At 32.7% G+C, this 23,284-nt stretch overlaps 3 protein-coding genes across 3 annotated transcripts; 1 reads left to right on the forward strand and 2 right to left on the reverse strand.

Annotated features, from left to right (window-relative positions):
- Positions 1-460: 460 nt before the first annotated feature.
- LOC145631724 (NADH dehydrogenase [ubiquinone] iron-sulfur protein 6, mitochondrial-like) lies at positions 461-3,129 on the forward strand. Its single transcript, XM_081683882.1, has 3 exons — positions 461-700; positions 2,556-2,640; positions 2,816-3,129. The coding sequence occupies exons 1-3, from the start codon at positions 584-586 to the stop codon at positions 2,926-2,928; spliced, it is 315 nt and encodes a 104-aa protein (XP_081540008.1). The 5' UTR covers positions 461-583; the 3' UTR covers positions 2,929-3,129.
- Positions 3,130-3,202: 73 nt separating this feature from the next.
- On the reverse strand, positions 3,203-10,001 carry LOC145631723 (uncharacterized). The gene is made up of 8 exons (XM_081683881.1): positions 9,457-10,001; positions 9,275-9,370; positions 8,651-8,761; positions 8,260-8,569; positions 7,686-7,776; positions 5,288-5,615; positions 4,724-4,872; positions 3,203-4,128 (listed from the first exon to the last, which is right to left on the reverse strand). The coding sequence occupies exons 1-8, from the start codon at positions 9,778-9,780 to the stop codon at positions 3,606-3,608; spliced, it is 1,932 nt and encodes a 643-aa protein (XP_081540007.1). The 5' UTR covers positions 9,781-10,001; the 3' UTR covers positions 3,203-3,605.
- A 1,839-nt stretch (positions 10,002-11,840) lies between these two features.
- On the reverse strand, positions 11,841-16,784 carry LOC145631725 (4-coumarate--CoA ligase 2-like). Its single transcript, XM_081683883.1, has 6 exons — positions 15,472-16,784; positions 13,263-13,461; positions 12,993-13,138; positions 12,802-12,869; positions 12,581-12,686; positions 11,841-12,415 (listed from the first exon to the last, which is right to left on the reverse strand). The coding sequence occupies exons 1-6, from the start codon at positions 16,549-16,551 to the stop codon at positions 12,293-12,295; spliced, it is 1,722 nt and encodes a 573-aa protein (XP_081540009.1). The 5' UTR covers positions 16,552-16,784; the 3' UTR covers positions 11,841-12,292.
- Between the last annotated feature and the right edge of the window lie 6,500 nt (positions 16,785-23,284).

Raw genomic sequence — 23,284 nt, forward strand, 5'->3', positions numbered from 1 at the left:
CTTTTGATATTAGAAATTTTATTTTAATTTAACTTAATATATAACAAATTTTAGCACCTTAATTAAAAAAATTTTGTTTTAAAAAATTCAAACAAACCGTGCATTGCGTGCAAGGGTTTCATCTAGTTTTATATACATCCGAGTAGAGATGTCAATTTGGGTGTCCGGGTTAGATTCGGTAAAGTCGGGTCGATTTTAAAATTTAAGTCATGCTAAAAAAATTTGTCCAAGTCTCCATACAAGTCGATATTTAAATTTATTATAAATCGATTTGGTTTCAATCGGGTCAGTCAGGTAGGATTTTGACACCTCTACATCCGAGTGGTGGTATGATGGTTTCGGGCGAATTACTTGTAAGTAGTAACTTTGTAAGATATTGTTTTAATGTTTTCTGCTGTATTGGGCCAACAATGAAACTGTAAATGGGTAAATGGATCTTACCTCAAAATAGTACAGTAAGACCCAGATATCTCAACACCTTAATTTCTTCTTCCAACTCAATTGGTATTTTCTCTCTCTTCCCCTTTCACTTTCTCTCTCCTCTTCTTCTTCTTCCTTCTGTACTTCGATCAATCAATTGAAGATGGCGTTGAGCTTGCTCCGTAATCTTGCAAAATCAACCGCTTTGCGTTCGAATGCCAGGAGTTTCTGCATTGTTAGCACTGAAGTCGTCACCTCTCACACTGATAAATGGATGCAGGTAAACCCTATGTTTTCCCCCTTTTTTTTGTTGATTCTTTTGCTATTCTATAATTTTTATTCAATTATCATCTTTCTAATTAAAACTAGATCTGAGTTAGTTGTGATTTTAATTTTATTGGGTTTCCTCCAATTTTATTGTTTGATTTCTGCTCTATCAAATTAAGGTTTAGAATTATTCATTTTTCGATTAGAACAAATGTTGAAATTTTTGTAGATGTTTTTTGGGGTTAATTAGTGAATACTTAATTAGGTTTTTAATTTTGTTCTAATTTTTCAAGTTGGATACTATAATATTTTCAATTGTTGGACCAAAATTTGATTTATTTTCTATCAAATTAGAGACTCAGGTTATTGATTTTGACCATATAGGTGCTGTGAGGAGGAATAAAAAAAATGAAAATTTTGGTTTCTTTTCGTTAATTAGTTAAGTTAGTGATAAATAGATGATTGCTTAGATGGATTGTTGTTCTAGTTATTTGCCACTTTGAAATGAATGTCAGATGGAAATAAAAGTTTTGTTCGTAGATGTGATACTATAGAAGATGTGATTTTTACCATTTATTGTTGATTTTCGGCCTTAGTTAAGCGATTACTGTGTATGATTTTGTTAGTTCCTTGAAATATAGCTGAATCTGGAATGTGATAACTGATAAGCCCTTGTCGGATGGTTGTTTCAAGAGTCAATGTGCCTTACTAGAACATAGGAAATTTCTACCTTTAATTGATGTTGTATAGTCCTTTGTTTGAGCAATTATTGTCTATAATATTGTTAGTGCTTGATACCTTTGGAAAAGTTTTTTAAGCCCTTGTTAGTTGTGTGTTTTCTTGTGTCTATAATCTTTTCTTAATCTATGAGCGGATGGGGACTTTTCAAGAGTTTGAACAATGAAGTGGATGAGGAATTTTTGGCAAAACTCTTTTATACGAAGAACTACTCCTTTCGTTTTTTTTTTACTCATTTTGTTGAACCCATTGACTAAAGTTCTGCCTTTTAGACATAAGTCTTTAGGTATTTCTAATCTTTTTGAATTTGAAGATTTGATTTGCTTGTGCAGTTTAAGAATTGATTACTAGCTAAGAGCTTCAATTAGCAATATAGCATGAAAATTTATTATATCATTGATGTAGACTATAGAGGCTATCTGAGTTAAAAGATTTACATTACCATTCAATTTCAAAGAAAGAATCTGTTTCTCATGATCATGACAATCTCATTGGGCTCTTTTACCACTGGAAGCTTTCATTGTGGTTTGTGGTAATTTTCTTCCAGTTAATATTAATTTCGAGATTAATTTATGGTCGCCTTTGACCAAAAGCTCATGTAAAGGAGATTTTATAGTTTCAAGCCTTTTCTTTGTGTGTCTTGCTCTGGTTTTCTTCCCATTGCTCAATAGTGCCATTTTGATATCTACTTTTAATTAAAGCCATTGTAGCAATAGAAAGTCAGATTTCTCAGGGCGTCTTGTTTTCTTTTCAGTGTTGTGGGCCTTGTGAGGCCCTTCGTGTTGTATTTGTATATATCTGAGAGACCCTTAACTATCATAAAGATGTAATCTTTGGGGGAATTTTCTGCTTTTCCTTTGTCTGATAAATTAAGAGTAATTAACCACCTAGAATCAAACAAAACCTAACCCTGTAAATTTGATCCTTGGAATTAGATTGCCTTACTCTTGTATCTAGGTCGTGAATTCGTCTGTCATACTTTTCAACTAGTCTTTTATTTCATTTTTTCCTACTCTCTATTCTTAAAGCACACCACCAGTTGTTTTAGGATCCTTTAATGGTTGTGCATCTGATATCTGAGATGTTATAACGCACTGCATGTTTACAGTATTCATTTGCTGTCGTTGTAGGATAAAAGCAAGAAGTCTCCAATGGAGTTGATCAATGAAGTACCTCCCATTAAAGTGCAAGACCGAATAGTTGCATGTGAAGGAGGTTAGATTGAGTTGAATTTTGTTTTTTATTTTCAAATCTAATTCCCACTGTTTAAGTAGACACCTATTTAAAAAAATTATGCTGACATGCTATTGAGAAGTTAGTCTCACAGAGCTTCGAAGAGCCTAAAATCTTTAAATCAAATTGACTTGTTCGTGTTATTTCTTGGTGGCAGCTAAGAATCCTCTGGGGCACCCTGTCGAGTTCATATGTCTTGACTTAGAAGCTCCAGCAGTCTGCAAATATTGTGGCCTGCGCTACGTTCAAGACCATGGTCATCATCATTAGAGCTGATTTACCATTTTGTGTATGTAATTCCCCACTTGAATTTGAAATTTGGGGGAATAATTGTCAATGTAGTTTGCATCCTCTTTTCAAGTAAGCCTTGAGTACTTTGGTACTTTGCTTCACAGAACGACAACAATTTGATTCAATGAACATAGCTGATGCGATGGAAAATAATGAAATACCTATGTCATTTTGTTTTTAGGATTGATATTCTTATTTCCCTGACAATTTATTAAGGCACCTCGTACAACTGGAAACAAGACATCTCTAATAATTTAGAACCAGGTTAACTTGTACGGAACCTTAAAAAATAATTGAGATCCCAAAATGTATTCAATTAAGAATTTAGAACCGATTTATTCATTTGATGTTAAGATTGTATCTGAATCAAAATTTTCTATAATGATTTATTGTACAAAGTGTTAACAAGCACCATATCATTTGTCAGATACATCAGGAAAAAAAATCTGGAGCCACGTCAAACTTCATATTTCTACACTGTGATGTTAAGTATGCCAAAACTTCCCACAAATAGGGGCAAAATTATGACCAACATCAATGTGGATGACGAAAAAAAAATTCCTCAGTGCTTAACCTATCTGTCTTCACAGCGCCAACAAATAAATAGCAATAATCTCAGCAGTAAAAAGAAAATTTGCTTTGCCTATATAAGTCATCTACGATTTCATTGAGTTACTTTCTTCAGTCCCAGCCAATTTCTTTCTTTGTTGGTGTTCTGCGACCTTGTAATCTACAACCTCACGGAACAATTGAGGATCAAGGATGCAATTTTCACTGCCATAAACAGCTGCTTGAACTCCAGCCATTAGCTTTGCTATCTCTCTTCCTGAGAATCCTTCAGTCTTAGCTGCAGCCTCTCTGAGCAAGTCATCAGTCAATCCTGTAATTTCTATCTTTTGCTGCTGCTTCTGAAACAAATGTGAAAACAGCCCAGGTTTTCTTGATCCAGCTTGTGCTATATACTTGTCAAGATAAAGTTTTAGCAACTTAAATCTTTCATCCTCTCCAGGCAATGGGAACTCAAGGACTTCATCAATACGATCAGCCACTGCTGAATCAAGATCCCCAGGCCGGTTTGTGGCAAGAGCTAGGACTATGTCCTTAGACTGATCACCTGTTCGAAACAGGAGTGCATTGAGTGCACTCCTTTGAGCTTCACTCATGTACATTTTGTTTCGTCTGGAAAATGTCAATTAACAGCATGAGAACCAAAGGTAATAATGGGATCATAAAAGCAAATTATGACATGCATGAACGACAAGCCAAAACTCTATTAAAATGGTGTAAGAATAATCTTTTATGAGGGGCATCATAACTTAACAACTGATTTATTTTAGAGTTAATTATACAATCAAATTCCAACTCTGACAAATAATAGTTTTGAGTATGTTACACAAAGAAGTTCTAATGTGTAACTAGTGTCTAGTGATGTGTTATTTCTGAGCATCAAAGAAAATTTCCGAAAATATGAAACGTAGCACAATAGCACATTAGAAATAAAGTATAACTGTTTTTTTGAGAAAAGAAATCAATTATAACTTAATCGCAAAGGAAAGCATCAGCTTCATCAATAAATAACAATAGACCCCTATTAGACTTCTTTGCCCAGTTTTGAGTATGTTACACAAAGAAGTTCTAATGTGTAACTAGTGTCTAGTGATGTGTTATTTCTGAGCATCAAAGAAAATTTCCGGAAATATGAAACGTAGCACAATAGCACATTAGAAATCAAGTATAACTATTTTTTTGAGAAAAGAAATCAATTATAACTTACTCGCAAAGGAAAGCATCAGCTTCATCAATAAATAACAATAGACCCCTATTAGACTTCTTTGCCCAGTCAAATAGCTGATGGATCTTCGTAACAGCTTGTGCCCCTAGTGGGGCAACATCTCCACCAGTCATCAATGCGTAGTCCAATCCCTGATAAGACATAGAACAAAATTCTATCAATCCATCATACTCCGCCAGTGGGTTTTCCATTACCAGTCCCAAGTCTGGATAAGGAGGTTTACAGAAGGCCAGTGACAGTCAGTGTAAAACTTGTCCCATCACATGACAGAACAGAATTCTAAACAGGAAGAAATTATATTGAAACATAAAATGAGCTCTCCTATGTAAGCTTAAAATTCAGGAAGCATAAATCATGCCTAGATATACATTAATAAAGCATAATATTGATATACGATAAATCACAGTGAACAGGAGCATGATTTGTCCTACTTTAAGGTCAGAACATGACGGCTATTTCAAATTTTCACAATTATGCAGGGTTAAACACAAATGCCACGTATTAAAAGTTTAAGACTATTAACAAGCTAGAGGTAAGATGCCATACAGATTTCCGAGCCAGCTCTCGTGCAGCCATTGTTTTCCCTGTTCCTGGAGGGCCATAGAAAAGCATATTACGGAATGGTGCTTGATGAGCTTTTGTGTTTGCAGTTGCAGAAGCTAGCTGCTGGATTCTCTTCTGGAGAGAAGGGTGTAAAATAACATCACCAAAACCATTTCCATTCTTGGAAGCATTTCCTCCAGTAGAACGGAGTGTGCTCATGACACGGGGAAGAACACCAGACCAGGGATATTTTCCTCTAGAGGATTCTCTGATTAATGATGGCTGTCCCAGTATCCTGTCTACATAACTCCATACTACTTTAGCTCCTTCTCTGCAAGATGAGAAACAAGAAAAAATAAATAAATTCTTTCAATGATTGAAAAACAGATTGAAAGTTCAGAACTAATTGCAAAAGCCACATAGCTACAGAACCCAAAACATGTGCATGTACCAGTGCTCATACATACACTCAATTTTTCTCCATAACTCCATTTCCTGACCTTTTCCTTGATTTCAAAACTTAATCACCCATCATCTTTTTCTTCTCATGGCAGCTATCCTATTCCAATATTAACTTCCAATCATCCCTTTTAGGCTTTCAAATATTGGCGCACCAAAGTGCAACAAAGAGACTGGGATTCTTATTTTAGTTTGCATGTCACCTAACAATTTTCATAACACGATAACTGAACTAAGCAAATAATTTTCTTATTTTCTGTTTTCTTGGTTTAGCCTTCATCTTACCTCAACACAATAGAAAAAAAAAAAAGCATAGGTTGAACCTAGAATGACAAATACAATAAAAGGTACAGAACAAGGAATATGTAGATGGTAAAATACTAATAATCAGCTTATTAGGAACATAGTCTATTCAATCTTTAGTCACAAGGAAAAATATATCAGTCACACAAACCATCACAAAAGTAGGCTGCCTTTCCACATAGGCGTGAGCAGAAAATTTAATTAATCACCTAAAATCATATCACTTAAGTTGCTACAGGGAAAGCAGATCAAAACATCATAAGAAAGCTGCAACCCAAGCTTTGGCCAGCAACCTCTAGATGAAGCTCAGCCCTCTAAATTAACCATGTTGGGATGCCTTGAATCAAGCACTTCAAAAAACCAAGCATGGGGGGTATTCTTAGAGCAGAGTTTAAAATCTCTGCAAGACAAAACCTAGTTATTCTGTCTTCTGTAACCTAATCAATGCTTGTCCCTTTGTATGAGGACATAGTTAGTGAACCCTGTCAACATGTCCTCATAATTTTTTGTTAATTTATTACTTAAGACCCTGAGTTATCATCTAAACCTTGCATGGGCTAACATAAAATGCAAATGGATCCAAAGGCTTTAATCTTTAGGGTTTTCTGCTAAAGCACACAGCACTGTCACTACTGCATGGTCATAATTAGATATTAAATTCTGATTGACAAACATAACATTCCAAAATAAAATGGAAATTTATATTGATTTGTAAGGAGGGGAGAGAGCCAATTTAGTCCTTAGACCAAGATCTTTAAATCCTGAAGTAGTGTTTCTTAACCTAAGAAAAGGTTGCCAAATCATCAAAATAACTCCAAAGAGAGAGCCCATTGGATCTTACAGCTGCACACTAGTATTTGTGCCATACGTTCTAACTCACAAGCAACACAAAATAACAGGTACTGATCATTTATAGGCACAGGGAGGCATCTTATGAGCTAGTAAAACCTTCATACATGATACATCATAACTTCAAACATTAACCAATGCATAGATGTGCAGTTAGTGTAACTCTAAGATACCTTTTAGAAGAAATACAAACAGAGTTATACATGACTATTTATTGAATATAGGAAAAACCGGATACCCAAATCCAGTTCCAAGACAAACAATGCTCTAGAAACTTGGATTTAATAATTTAGAAACCAAAATACCGAGTATAACAATCAAATAAAAAAATTCAATTTGACATCTCTCTCACTCTTTCTGATGATATAGATTGGTGCGCAACTTTTTCACTAACTATGCATAGTTTTTTTTACTTGAATTTGAATGTACATATATTGATTTTCTAGCGCATGATATTATTATTTAATTTTCGAGAAAAATATGACCAGGCACATGTTCAACCTTGTGCATGAGTTAAGTTCAAGCAAAATATCAGTCCTTGTAAATAACTTAAATGATCAACTCAAATATACCACTTTAGCACATTCCACAATAAAACTACCAGGTACACCTGTAAACTTACTCACACTTGGATCAAAAACCATCTCAGTTAATGGAGATTAAGAGAGAGAAATTGGCATGTAAAGGGATTAAGGGATTGCCAAGTGTCAATTAACAGGTGAATCTATTTGGCCTACTCAATATATATAGCAAGATAGATATTTATCTAAACTCAAAGCTTCCAACAGACCTTGTGGTGTATATGCCAGCAGCAAGAGCAGTAACCCCACCAACAGCGACAATAAGCTTATTTTGATCTGTCAATATAGCTCGGAATCCTCCTAGATAAAGTAATAAAGAAACAAAATCAAGCTAATAATAATGGTAATAATTAGCTACATTGAGGAAGAAGGATAAACATTTGTACAGTGAGATCGATATTTCATTATATAAAGAGAAAAAAAATTTAAATTCAACACACACTTGATTAATTTTGCACAATTTACTTTTCATAAAAACCCTAAAAAGGAAATTAGAATGAGCAAAGGAAATCAATCAAGCCATGCGCAAGCATAATATAGCCCTAAGAATAAGGCCACTTAATTAACAGAATACCAGCACAAGACAATCTACTAAATATTCAATCACAAGATGGTCGTGTGGCACACTAGTAAAGAACGGAAAAGATTTATAAAAATAGTAAAGAAAAGAAATGATAACAACAAACAAAAACCTCTATGCGATACTTCAAAATTGAAACACAAGATTACAAATAATAATCTAATGTACAAAACAAAGCAAAATGAGGACTATAATAATGATACCTCCAATGTGATCAAAAGTGGTGTTTATAGCTGAAACCCATTTCTCAGTCTCTTTTTTTGCACGTTCCCCAAACAAACGTAAATTAACCTCTTCCAACAATTTTGCCTCATGAGCTCTCCCTTCTGCTTCTGCCATTGACTTTACTCTTAGGGTTTCACGCTCTATTTCCGCCTTCTCTTTTTCAGTTTTGATACGTTGTGCTTGAATCTGCTCCTCTGTTTGTCTCCTAGCAGCTTCTACTCTTTTAGCCATCTCCCCTTGCATATCCACAAGCTCCCGATTTCTAGCTCTTTGTTTCTCATGCTCTTCCTGTCAAAGGGTAATAAATGAGTTTCTCATACATAATTACAAACACATTTCGATGGTAACAAAACTAATCATATTACATACATCACTCCGTCTCTTTTTCAATGAATCTTCATATTTTGCCAACTGCGATTTAATTTCTGCCGTTTGCTTATTCAATTTTTGCTGTTCTCCATACATCACTTTCTGCTTTTCCTGCATGAACAAAGAAACAATGCTAAACAATACTACAATAAAAGTCACTGAGAGAAGCAAACAGAAATTCTAATAAGAATCACACCTTAAAAAAAAACCAGAAATTCCAAGAAGCAAAATACACCACCAACATCTCCTCACCTTCTAAATCTCTGCATACATTAAAAAAACCGAACCCCCCACCCAACCCCACAGCCCCGGAACTTTAATAAGATCACAGCCTTATTAACATCCTAAGGTACTAGGTAAGTATGTAAGTATGAATTAACTTTATGCTAGCCATAGACATACGATCACCGATGACGGCCATAGAGAATTTCCAAGTCACAGTTCAAAATTTACAGTGATTCCGAACAGGCCCAATGTCAACTTAATAAGGGTTTAGTTGCTAGTCTTGCTACCAGTACTATGAATATATGTTCATTAAATCAAACTCATCATCAAATACTACCATTTTGTTCTAGCATTGATTCAGACAACTATGTAAATGCAAATTAAAGCTTGCCAACTTACTAACTCAGCTTGATTTGCCATTGCCTTAAGCTCTTGTGTCTTCATTTCAATTTCTTTCCTCTTCGTTTCTTCTTGCTCCTTTATTATCCCAATCACCTATAAACATCAAACCCAAAAACAACAAATCAAATAAAACTGCAAACATTATAATTCGACCACATTTCAACGAATCAAATTAATACCGTTTTAGCATCTTTAGACTTCTCAATCCGTTTCAAAGCAGCAACACCTCGTTCCAACGCCTCAGGATCGAACCCAGTAGAAGAAGTTCTGGGGTTATCATTTCTCGGCTTCCTTGGCTTCTCCGGCTCGTCAGACGGCGGCGCTTGCGGCGGAGCATTCCCATGTTGTGGAAGCTGATTCGGGGAGTTTCCGGCGGTTGGTGCCGGCGAAGTAGAAGAGAAAGGGGGGAAATTCAAACGGGGTTCAGCGTAAGTGTTGTTGGAACCTACAGCAGCAGCAATGGCTGTCATTACACCAGTTGCGCATACTTTCGCAACCGCCATTGTTGAACCTTCTTCTTCTTCAGCTTACTATTCAACAAATGGGGTTTTTAGGGTTCAATTGAATTGAAATGGGGATGAACTGAATTGAATTGGGGTTTATTTAATTTGGGGAAGAAGAAATTGGCTTGATTAACAAGAAAGATGAAAAATGTGAGATAATTTTCAGGGTTTTGGTAGGGTTTGAGACATGGCGGTTTGGAATGTTTGAGATTGTTTTTTTTTTGGGTTTGATTTATACTGAACCGGTTTTCGGTATTAAACCGGTAATATTCGGTTTTTGTTTTGTGTATATGTGTTATGGGCTTGGGCTAAAAACTAGAAGTGGCACAAGTACAACTTCAACACAACTATCATTGATTCATTGTTGTTTGGAACTTGGAAGTTGGAGCTTGTACTCTTGATTCTTGAAGATGTATGTGTTTTAATTTACACGCTCCCTTTGAGACCACGATAGATTAAACGGGGCAAAAATTAAGGAACTGATGGAGTATATGTTAACGCAACAATCTAATTGTGTCAACTCAAATAATTTTGTGAACTAAACACCTCATTCTTAATGTGTAAACTCGAAGCCTCTCAGGTCCCAACACAAGTATGGTACCTTTAGCAGTCCCTTGGGGGGTTAATGGAGTGCTAAGATCATCCAACTATCCAACGCGTATGATTTCTATGCCAGCAATGCTAGTTAGCTTTAGTCGAATTTTTAAGAAATGGAATCTAAGTAGTAATATGGTATGCCTATAAGATTTTTTTTTCTCTATATATAACAATGCATGTATGATTTTTCCTAGAAAAAGTCTTAAATGGTTTGATAGTATTTCTTCAAATTTAAATGATTAACATAATAATAATGTCTACCAATATATGAATAGTTATCTAAGATTGCAAATGTTTGCATTATTATCTCATGCACTTGCCACCCTAAAGCATTTATAATTATGCTTTGGTCAACCTGTAATAGAATTTTATTTTTTTTTTTAAAAAAAAAAACTAACACCGAAATTTCATCAAATTAGTATTATGTGCAAACATTCAGGTACTTGATGTATAATACGTACGGAGTAATATATTAATGTGTGATACACTTCATATTTAAAACTTGCCCTTATACTAATAGAATTACCAATGTAAGATCTATCATCTATCATCCCAACATCCTAAAGTAAACTTTGTATACTTTGTATCTAACCAAGAAGACTCCATGAAATATACAACATGATTATGCATTTATGCCTGCAAGAAATACGACGTATGTTTATAAGTCAACACGTAAAAACACAAGTTTGATTAGCAATAAATCAGAAGATCTTCATAATTAAAATATGGATAATTGCCGGATAATTGACTCATCATTTTCAAATGTATAATACAAATATATATAAGTTGGACAAATAATCTCAACATGTACGTAGTGTATAGGTGTTTGACAAGTATCTTCGTAAAGAATAATTGTCTAGTTGTTAACATGTGCCCTAAGCTAATTAACTTGATAAGTTTTTTGCTCAACCATGTGCAACACTTGTAATCGAGTTGTGATTTTGTGAAAGAGTCTTATTTTGTAAAATCATGAGGAACCGAATTTTTCGATGGTTTAATAAGTATATACTTCATCTGTTTCGAAATAATTACCACATATCTATGTGATTGTGTAAAATATAGTTGAATTTGTTTTAACTTACTACTAATATTTTAAAATTTTACTTACGTATACTCGAATGTAGGAAATGCTTTAAACCTATCACCTACGAATTTTTTTATTTTTATTTATTTTTTTTATTTTTATTTTGTTTTTTTGTGACATAAGGCATACCATCTTCTTTGATATGAAGGAAGTACATTAAAATAGTTCTTATATGATGCATTACACATTTACACATTACACTTAAAGTACACTTTGACCACATACATTAAATCATTGATACAGAGGAATAAGCATGTAAAAAATTACACAATGAAGGAAATACTCCGTAATAATTAACTGAATTGAGATTATATTATACTAATTATTGTAATTAAAAATAGACACATACAAAAATATACAAAAAAATAGAGACAAAAAATGCTAAATATTATTTTTATTTGCATTGTTCCCCTGTATAACTTAATATAATTATTTGCAATAATACATGACCATAAGGTCCATAAGTAACGATCAAAAATCATAATAATTATTATTATTATTTTCTGTAAGTCCAAATCATCAATATGTTAAAATATTTATTTTTAACAAACAAAGACAAAAAAAAATGGGGTAATAAAATACAACTGGCAATTATTATTCAACTACAAGCCTACAATAATAATTTTCACAGGACATATATTGCTGGATGATTGTAACCCCAATTACTGCTAAGTTCTCTTCCTTTCTTTAGCCTTTTGTTGTTGATAGATCTTGGTCACACCATTGCACCACGACATAACAATTCACATCAGCTCGTATACTTTTACGACGACTACGATTATACAATTAATTCACATTTTTAACAATCGATCATATCGATTAATGATATGTTTAAACTGTAAATGAAGGTGAGGCAAGGCGTGCTCGAAGCTCCTTTCTTAGAATTTTTCCTGCAGCAGACTTAGGAATGGCATGTATGAAGTATACTTTGTGAACCTTCTTGTAAAATACCACCTATTTTTCAGAAAAATTAAAAAATAATCACATTATTAGTATGCATAATCACATGGTTGGTGCATGGAATCTTGCTTAATCATAAACAATATATTGATGGTATAATATAACATATGGATAGCGAAACAAGAATTAATTAAATTAATACGAAGTATTTGTTAATACCTGTTTCGCGATGTATTCTTTAACTGATTCTTCTGTAAGATCAATTCCATTGGTTGATCTAACAACAAATGCGATAGGAACTTCCCCTGCAGCTTCATCCTTTAGCCTGAAATTAATTTCGAGAACAAGAATTATTGACTAAAAAATTATAATTAATGACCATAATCTAGTATTATTATTCCAAAAATAAGGCGGCTTGAAGGATGTTGCATATGACTTACGGGACAACAGCAGCATCCGCGATTGATGGATGGTTTATTAGAAGTGCCTCTAGTTCTGCTGGTGGAACCTGAATGTTTGACATACACAGAATCATGTTAATTAATTTGTACTTATTGTAATAAATGATTGGGAGTACATTATATAGAATGTCTTGATGAATAATACTCGTAGTAATAATAAGTACACTTGCCTGGAAGCCTTTGTATTTGATGATCTCCTTGACTCGATCAACAATGTATACTTCGTCATCATCATCTACATAGCCAATGTCACCTGTATGCAGCCAACCTTCGATATCTATAGTTGCTGCTGTTGATGCTGGATCGTTCAAGTATTCTGTTCAACCACAAACACAACATGTCCGGTTAGTTATATATAGTGAATCAACACCCTAGCTAAAAAAACATGAACTAGCAACAACGCGTGACTAGAGTCATATATATGTGTTTGTAGTATGTACCTTTCATGATTTGTTCACCACGAATACAAATCTCTCCCGCCTCATTGTAACCAACAGAAACACCGGTGTCAGGATCAACAATCTTCATCTCAGCGTTCCTAACAACAATGCCACATGAGCCTGGTTTTGTCGGTAGAGGCTCCTTAGCGAATCCAGGGCACATCGACAACACTGGCCCTGCTTCTGTCATTCCATAACCCTGCATATCAACCCATTTTGTGAATTGGTTAGATGTCATTCAATCATAAATAAACAAGCACTAAATAGTAGTCTTTGCTAGAAAACCTTCAAGTCAATAACTTTTACATGATTTTCAACTTTTAACTACTACAATCAGCTAATTTATCAGCCATTAACTACTCCATTAGATAATTTCAACTTCTAATTAATTTTCAGATAAATACAACTAGTTGTCTTTCACATTTTTCATACCATTTTCGTACCAATTGACAAAATCATAACCTTACAATTTACTAAAAGATATACTTCATAAGTCATTATCACGCTCGTAAACTTTACTCTACCAACAACTAAAGCACAAAAGCGCCAACAAAATTATACATTTATGCATCTATTAGATTCCAACCATCATATCTTTTACGTAGTATATCACGAGAGAAAATAGAGAAAGTACAAGTATTGCTAAAAAATATAAAGAAAGATAGGCATGATATGTAATCCATTTTTTATATAAGCTAATTATTTTAATTAAGAGCATGATAAGGAAATTATAACCAAACAATTATCAATAGTTTTTAAATCAAGAAATGTCCCAACTTGATTATATATACAAATTAAGACTATATAGCATCAAACAACTTGATTTAACTTGTCCAATTCAAATTATCTCTTGCATTATTTTTTATTATATCTTTAGCTATTGTGAATTTTAATTATATAATAGTAGTTTTCTTCAAAACTCCAATATAATTGTTGTCAAATTATTATGCTTCATAGTTTGTGTTTATCACCTTTGAACATCTTTTAGTATGAGTACACGCAAGGGTTCGTGTACTATAACACAACGTATCATATACATACACATGTTTTACATACACACCAACACAACGATTTAAGTACACCTTGCACCCGAGTGCATAAATTAATTTTCCAGTTGACACGTCGAGAGCACTAAAAGAATATAGTATTACCTCAACCAAAACTCAAAATACTTCCTACTAATCATAATAATGCACACTAAACACTTAGGATTAACGTACTCATAGTAAGTAACCCCTCCGTCTCTAAAAGTTCTTCCGTTAGAAACCTTGAAGAGATTAAAGGAGTTTTAAATCTTTAAATTATAACTCCGTATTCTGCATTAATGTGTAGTTGTAAACCCAAGAAAGTGTGGCAAGTTAGTTAAATTTTTAACTTGGTAGTTACAAATTTTGTATAGAATTTAGGGAAGGCAAAGGCATGCACATCAGCACATAATTTAGTGGTAGGCAGTCAACTCTGAGATGGATCTAAAATAGCGGCCCACTTAAAAATACCATTAAGGCATTAATTCCAACTCATAATATACCAAGTATTTTGGGATTTTGTGATGTGTTCCCATTTTTCCCACAAAAATTAATAATTCTATTTTTAAAATTAAAATAATAATAAAATCTTAGTGGATAGCACTAAATGGAAAAATGGTCTATGTATCATTGAAATAATTAAGATAAGAAAAAAAAAAAAAAAAAATCATCTTAAAAATAGAGGTCAGAAATCACCTTTAAATGTTGAAAACTTAAAAATAAAATTAGTTTCACTATGAATTATCCTAAAAGCAAACACCGGTCTTCATCATGCATTCATGCATAGTGGCATAGACTAAGAATAGTCACTCCAAAAGTCCAAATAACATGGAAGTTTTATTTCAAAGGGATTTTTTCAAAGCGCAAATATATTTATGCAACAATTCATATTGTATAACCGATTATACCATACACATGGTATAACAAATTCATAACACTCCGTATTATAATTATCATGATTATTGATTAAACGTAATATGTAATATGTATTGTACAACCGGTTGTATAGTGACGTACTTGTAAGTCTTGTAGTAAACGCCAATTTACCACTTTTAGTTTTTTACCATCTCACATAAGTTACTAGTTCCAATTCAATCCAAAAAAATACCAAAAGCAAAAATAAATTAACAAAAAAATAAAACAAAATATAATTAAATTTAATACAAGTAATTAAGAAAAGTTACCTGTCCTAAAACCGCTTGAGGAATTCTTTCTCTAAGAGCATCCTCAAGTTCTTTTCCTAAAGGAGCAGCACCAGACATAACCATTCTAATTGAACTCAAATCATAATTACCGACGGCCGGATTCTTCGCCAACGCCAACACTAACGGCGGCACCACCATTGCCACCGACACCCGATGATCCTGAATCAGCTCCAACAACGAGTTTATGTCGAATTTCGGCATGATCAAAATGGCGCTCCCAGCTCTCAATGCCACCATTAGAACCGAGTTTAGTGAAAATATATGAAACAGAGGAAGTACACAAAGAAGAACATCTTCTTCTGTTAAATGCATGTTTGGATTTTCACCATCTACTTGTTGTGCAACACTGGTTGACAAGCTTTTGTGGGTTAAGATCACTCCCTTGGGTAACCCCGTTGTCCCCGATGAGAACGGGAGCGCAACGGGGTCGTTCGGGTCGAAATCTGAACCATTGTCAAATATATTTACGTTTTCATCTGCCTCCGATAAAACAGAGAAATGGAGGCAGTTTTCTGGTGGGGTATCAACAGTTACGACTTTGAAATCCTCCCCGAGTTTAAACTCGTTGTTATCTCTTAATTTATCAACGAATTGAGATTGGGTTATGATCAATTTAGCCTTTGAAACTTTGACCTGCTTGAAGATCTCACAGGAAGTGTAGAATGGATTTGCTGTTGTTGAAATAGCTCCGATCATTGAAGCTCCGAAAAAACTGAAGACAAATTCAGGGCAGTTTTGGAGAAGGATCATTACAACATCACCTTTATATATCCCTAATTTCGATAACCCGGCCGCGGTTTTCCGGCAAAGAAGATGGGTTTCTGAATAAGTGTAAATTTTTCCGTTTGCGCCGGAGATCAAACAAGGTTTATGGGAAACTTCAGGAAGTTTCTCGAACAAATACTCATGAAGAGGAAGATGATTAGTAATGTTTATATCTGGTAATCTTGATTTGAAAATATGCTCTGTTTTAAGATCCTCTGTTTTTGGAGGTGGAGTTGATTTCAAAGATGGGATTTCTGAGTCAAGGGGTTTGGATTGAACAGCTGCCATACTCATTTTTTGTAATCAAGATTGAATTTTGGAAATGGGATTTGTGAAATTCTTGGTTTTTTTGGGTGAATTTGGGGAGAAAAAGTGATAATTTAGGAGAGAGAAAATGAAAGGAAGAATGGTGGATGAAAGAATGGGAAGAGAGTAGTAATAAATAGTAGGAAATGGGGGAGAGAGTTAGGTGGGAGAATAGAAAATTCAGAGTTAGAAATATTTGGGGTAGCTGAATGTTTTTGAGGTTCTAAAGAGGTGGGCAATTTCTTAATGAAAGAGGGTACGTAGTTAGCAAGATTACAAGAGAAATTTTCTGTTTTAATTGGTGTTTGAATTTCAGTTATGGTCTCAAATTGTAATTTTTTATGTTACTTTGCATGTTGGTTTTGTTTTTAATTATTTGTATTTTTGCATTTACGACATTCCGTTGTTTTACGATGGCTTTTGTCTACTAAACTGAAACGGATTTATTGAACACTTCACCTTATATAAAACTTACTACTTTACTAGCAAGTTTGAAGATAAATCTAAACATTACAATTAATAGAACGACGTAAGTTTAGATATTATTAGTCAAAATTGATCATATCAACTAGTGTAATTGGTTAAAGTATTATGGCAGTAATTCGGTCACATTTTCCTCATTAACTAAAACTTTGTGACTTAGGGAGTAGGTCAATACCCAATTACCCCTAACTTTTAAATCAAATTTCTTTTACTAAATTTGTCATTTGTGAATCCATTAACCAATCATCTAAAGTGGGGTGATAAAAGTTAGATTGATCTACAAAATGTTTTAGTGGTTTGATTGTCTCTTCAATTGACTAGTTGTGTGATATTTGTACGTATATAACCCAATCCCATCAAACCTCCAAAGTACGTGGCCCTTACAATCTTACTTACTTCTTTCTAACCATTTGTATGAACCTCTTATCCTACCTACCCCCATTGGCCCCACCTCATGCACCAAGTTGATTAAAACGAAGTAAAACAGCACAAGAAATTCAGGAAACTTTTGATAAAACGCCAAGTATTACTCCTAATTTTGTTACTTTACAAATTTGAAACTACATGCTGCATGCTTGCCACATTACTGGTGGTTAAGTTGGGCACGCGCTTGGTTTATATGCGGATCATCGGATCAATAAGAGCCCGCTGCATGAGAGACACGTTAATAGGTCATTTCAGTTAATACCTCTGTTTTTTTTTTTTTTTTTCTTGTAATTTTGAGAGATATAAAATATTTTATAGTTGCAGTTAAAAAAAATCGGATTTATTTGTAATTTATATGTATCGCAAACTATAGTCAAGTGATTTTTTGTTAATTTCGTTTTGATTTATATTTTCATGATATTAAATATTTTTATTTATACTTATCCGTCACCAGAAATATGAAGAGTAGATTATGCATTGACAAACATAAAAGTGAAAGTGTTGTCACTAAAAGTGAACAGAAAAGGTATATATAATGTCTCTAAACTTGGTCTTTGTATAAATGCTAAGTTGCTAACTTAAAATTTTCATTTAAAGGAGGATATATTCCTTTCATTTTCAAATACTAGCTCCATTTTTACTTTTTACACTACGGGCAAGAACCTCTTATAAAGTCACAGGCTATCCCGACCTGAATTAGCGGTTTAGACACTTTGAAAGTAGGGGGGAAGAGTAAGCAAATCTTCACCCCCAAAATGTCTCTATTAGGGTTTAATTCCACAACTGCTTGGTTGTGAGATACAAATTTGACCACTAGACCAAGCTATACTCGGTCTTTTGTAATAAACTAAATAACCCAAAATTGACCTGATATACAGTATATAAACATAACGTTGCCACAAGTATACGACGATCGAGAATACCAGTAGTACAAAACAATAGACACAATACAGCATTTTAGGAGATGAAGATAGGACCTACGTGCTCTTCCTCGGATCTGATAACGTGATCAATCTCTTCAATATTTTCTATATTTTTTATTTTGTTAAAGTCTTCAATCCCAACTCAATTATTTGATCAATTGAACACGATTTCTTAGATAAAATCTTCAATCCCAACTCAATTACTGTACTTGATTATCATTTATAAGTAACCACATTATTGATAAATACATTTGGGTGCATTTGGATTTTGCATATACCTAGAAGTGTCTAGCACTCTAGCATACGCATTTATACGTGTTAGGAGCACTATTAGGCATAATGCTCCATAGGTCATACAACATTTGGCTTGAATTTAACTCCGAATAGAAAAGTTAAGGGTCTATTCACATTTACTGAACTAACCTGAATTAAACTGATTGGAGCTGAATTGAACTGAGCTGAAATAAATATTTTATGAGAGAAGGAAATTAAGAGCTCAACTGAACTGAATTGATTGGAGCTGAACTGAACTGAACTAAACTGGACTGAAATCAAGCAAATATGAACAGACCCTTAATTACCATTTTTTTTTCCATTTCTTTATTTTTTTTTTCACGTATTAATTTTTATGATTGATTTTTTAAAATTTAGTACAAAATTTACTATTATAAACATCAAACTCATGCGTGATCTTATTAGATTTAGGTTGAGATAAATTTTCAAAATATCAATTTTTAAGAATTTTTGTCAGATAATGCTTAAGTTGCTAATACTACCTCCGTTTCTTATTAGTTGCAACTTTGAGGTATTATTTGTGAGATATAAAATATTCCAAAGTTGCAACTGATACGAAATAGAGGTAGTATAACAAATTAAAGATCATTTTCACCAAAAAAAAAAAAAAAAAAAAAAAAAAAAACCAAATTAAAGATCATGAATTTATCTATGTCAAAAAGTTGACAACTGCTTCATATTTTCCAAAACACATGGTCAAGCTAGAGGCGGAGCCATCGACAGGGCAGCCGGAGAATCGTTATCGTGGAACATTGACAGTCATGCCTCTTATACGTGCAAATTGCAATAATATTTTCCATTTTTTCAATATTTTCTTACAAGTGATTCTAATATATTTATTTACCATTATTAAAAATAATGTTACTTAATACTCTGTATTCCTATTTGAAATCCTTAAAATCAACAAAAGTATATAATTCTCTTTTCCCACCTAATTTACTTATGGGGAAGTAAATTAGGTGGGTAAAGTTAACTGGTGGGCCCAATTAACGTGCAAATTAGACAGAAAACGTTAATGGGTAGTGCTACCCAAACGTTTTCTATCTTGTAGGTAGTTGTAAACAAATAAAAAAAATGGGTAGTTGTTAACAAAACACCCTATATTGTGGGCAGTTCTAGACAAAATTTTCTATAAAATATTATGTTATTCATTTCATTGTGTATTCTAATGCGTGTAATTATTAGAAAGTGAAAATATATATTAAAATGTTGCACTTTAAACTATGCAAAAAATAACGGAATTACAACCAATATTTAGATACTTAGAGAGTTTACTTTTATATAGATTTTTTGTTAGTTCGAACTTTACCTTAGGTAATGGCTTTTACAAAGAATATGTTTGATAAATTAAGTCATTGTATTTTAAGTAAGGGCATGTTCATATAAACAGAACTAAGCTGAACTGAACTGATTGGAGCTGAACTGAACTGAACTGATTGGAGCTGAACTGAACTGAACTGAATTGAACTGAGTTGAAATAAATATTTTATGAGAGAGGAAAATTAGGAACTGAACTGAACTGATTGGAGTTGAACTGAACTGAAATTAAGTAAATATGAACAAGCCCTAAAGGTTACCTTGCTAGTGTTTCTTTTTAATATGTTTTTGACCTACTAATAGTGCTAATTAATTGTATACATACAAAGAACTATGAAAAAGAGAGGACTTGACTTTGTTATTATTATTATTTAATTTATTTTTTGGAATAAGAGAGTACTTGACTTATTACTTCAAAATTGGCGGAATATGTATTTCTTCTCAGGCTCTTTTGACTTGACTCATACTGGTATACTACTCCATTAAAGCATATGTAATTTGACGGCTTAGCTTATAATTAGTGAATCAGTAAATAAAATTCTGGCCAATAAAGACCATGGCGCTTTTTAGTTAAGAGATTAAGACTGAATTAATATTTTATTTTGTTTTAATTTTAGTTCATGTTGATTTAAACAAAATTTACACATATAGTTTGTTTTATAAGTCCGCTTATTCATACAAAGTAAATAATACTCAACTTACTCGTATTTAATAACAATATTATTATGCGTAGTACGAGATGTAAAAAAAAAAAAAAAAACAGATATTTCTATTCGACATATCACAAACGTTTTCCTAATAGTTTGTTATCAGCTCTAACGCTGATAAGCCTCGAACAGTTTGATTGAACTTCCAACTCATCATGATTGGTAGTGCAACAAAACTTGGCAAATAGTTTTTTTTTTTTTGTTTTTTTTGTTTTTTTTTTTTTAGGGTGTTTAGAGAGCCACACGGGCGGATGATGAGGATTGATTCCGGGATCACTTGAAACCGAAAAAGGAGCTATAACCACTTGAATTATCGCTCACTCTCGTATTTTGCATACATATTGGTAGTTATTGACTAATGTAAATAAGTGAAGTTATTGTATTAAAAAAAAAAAAAAGGTCATTAATTCAAAGGAATTGCTCACAATTTTGACAAAACACAAATTCAAAATAAATGTGTAGGGTTGCCTATGATAGAATTACCAATTCTTTCTAAATGAGAATACTATTAATGCATGATGTACTCCGTATAAATGATATGGGGTTACACATATAACTGTAAAGGAGAAAAAAAAAATATTATGATTTGTTGAGATTATTAATTATGGGCTTGCTTTGATTTACTAAATTGAGCTGAACTGAACTAAATTTACTAGAAGTGAACTAAACTGAACTGTACTTACTGAATATTTTGTTAGAGAAGGAAATTTAAAATTGAACTGAACTGAATAGAACTAATCTCTTTTTTTTTTTTTTTTTTTTTTTTTTTTTTTTTGAATAGGAATAGAACTAATCTTATTGAAGCTAACTGAACTGAATTGAAAATAAGTTGAAAAAAACAAATCATATATGAAAATACCAACTAATTGCGTCACACAAACAATCAGCTACAGATACTTATCAATTTTGGACCCCGCGCAATACTCAGTCTAATACAAGTACTTTTAATTCTGTAAAATCATGTACTCCGTAGTACATTATACAAAGTACGGAGTATAATTTATTAGAGGCTTCCAATTTACTCCGTACTTTATAAGACTGAACATTTAGGGAGTACAAATGTATAATACGGAGTACTCCATTGGTCCCTTAATTATATGTTTATTTCTTTTATTTATTACACATAATAGAGAGAGTATATTTTTAGACCATCCTTTGAAAAGTGTACCCAAACAAAGCTTGATAGAGTATTAAAAGGACCATCTCAACAAAAAATGTAAGCTGATGTTGAAGCTCAAGATTAATTTATAATATAATTGAACCCTGACCTTTGTATTACGTTGGCTCTTGATACTATAGTAAAAGGATCATCTCAACTAAAAGTTTAATCTGGCATTTGAAGCCCAGGATTTTATATACACTATTTAGAATTGGTAGAAAACTCACCTTGAAAATATGAGATTTTAAGGTCACAAGTTTGGGCTTGTAGGGGGATTTTTTAACCTTCCCCCTTTACTCTCTAATTTGACCTTCGGAGCACCAGAGCTAAGCTAGCTTAACTTGTGAGATGTGTCATCTTACCTAAAAATAAAAAATTGAAAAGTGTGGCGAATAAATCATACTAGTACGAAATTACCAAGTAGCTAGTCTTAGCTCTTCATTCTAACTTATAAAAAAAGAAAAATAATTGTATTTTATTGACTTATAATCAATTAATAATATATTTATGATGTGCAATTCATGACCACTTTTATATGCGAACGTCATCATCAATCCATAGAAGAAAACAAATTTTTGCTCAATGATTAAGCTGTTTCGGCGTGATATAACATTGAAATTAAGAAATTGTGGTAGGAGAAATTGTACTCTCACTGTATTTTTTTGAATTAAACTTGCTTGAATGAATAAGAAAATCTAACTAATTTCTGATCAAATGTGTTCTAAGACAAAAAATCTTTGGTAGGCATCTTTAGAAATGAAAATAAAATCGAAAAAATGTGAGTTGATGAGCTTTACTCACAATTTTTCTATACAAAATCGATAAAAATGTATAAATAATATTTCTGTCAAAAAAAAAAAATAAAAAAAATACATGTATAATTAAATAATACTAATCAATCAAATAATAGATGAATTAATATTTCTAGATAATCAATCGTAAGGATTCATCTTTAATTCTTTTTTTTTTTTTGAATTTTTTTCTAATTTGTAATATTTATCTTTAATTTTTTTTAATGTAATAAAAAAAAAAAAAAAAAAAAAAACCTATGTAGTTCAAAATTTGTACACATTTCAATTGAACACATTCTATCCTTCATTTTTTTTTTTTTAATTTTATTTCATTAACAATTAGACTAATTGAACAATATTTTTTATATTAAAAAAAATAATATTGTCAAAGTAAGTATATAAATAGTATAGAAATTAATTTATGTCGGTTTTTACCAGACTTGTAATTTATATGATTCATAGTCAATTTAGAGGGCTAAAAAGGAGAAGACAACGTAGTCAAAGTAAATATATTATGATCCTCCTCCACAGTCCACACTCCAGTTCTCCACTCGTAAAATATTAACGACTGGACTTGTTCAGTTTTTCAAAAATTAACTGCTAAGCTACTCTATTTAATTT

This window comes from Chenopodium album, chromosome 5 (genome assembly GCF_948465745.1).
Source record: "Chenopodium album chromosome 5, dcCheAlbu1.1, whole genome shotgun sequence".
Taxonomy (NCBI): Eukaryota; Viridiplantae; Streptophyta; class Magnoliopsida; order Caryophyllales; family Amaranthaceae; genus Chenopodium; species Chenopodium album.

Excerpts from the sequence above, each read along its gene's own strand:
- LOC145631724 (XM_081683882.1), top strand. The coding sequence starts at position 584 with ATGGCGTTGAGCTTGCTCCGTAATCTTGCAAAATCAACCGCTTTGCGT. Across the intron at positions 701-2,555 it reads ACACTGATAAATGGATGCAG|GATAAAAGCAAGAAGTCTCC; the intron begins GTAAACCCTATG and ends CTGTCGTTGTAG. Across the intron at positions 2,641-2,815 it reads AATAGTTGCATGTGAAGGAG|CTAAGAATCCTCTGGGGCAC; the intron begins GTTAGATTGAGT and ends TCTTGGTGGCAG.
- LOC145631723 (XM_081683881.1), bottom strand. The coding sequence starts at position 9,780 with ATGGCGGTTGCGAAAGTATGCGCAACTGGTGTAATGACAGCCATTGCT. Across the intron at positions 7,777-8,259 it reads CACTTTTGATCACATTGGAG|GAGGATTCCGAGCTATATTG; the intron begins GTATCATTATTA and ends TACTTTATCTAG. Across the intron at positions 4,129-4,723 it reads GCTGATGCTTTCCTTTGCGA|ACGAAACAAAATGTACATGA; the intron begins GTAAGTTATAAT and ends GACATTTTCCAG.
- LOC145631725 (XM_081683883.1), bottom strand. The coding sequence starts at position 16,551 with ATGAGTATGGCAGCTGTTCAATCCAAACCCCTTGACTCAGAAATCCCA. Across the intron at positions 13,462-15,471 it reads CTCAAGCGGTTTTAGGACAG|GGTTATGGAATGACAGAAGC; the intron begins GTAACTTTTCTT and ends GTTGATATGCAG. Across the intron at positions 12,870-12,992 it reads TCAAATACAAAGGCTTCCAG|GTTCCACCAGCAGAACTAGA; the intron begins GCAAGTGTACTT and ends TCAAACATTCAG.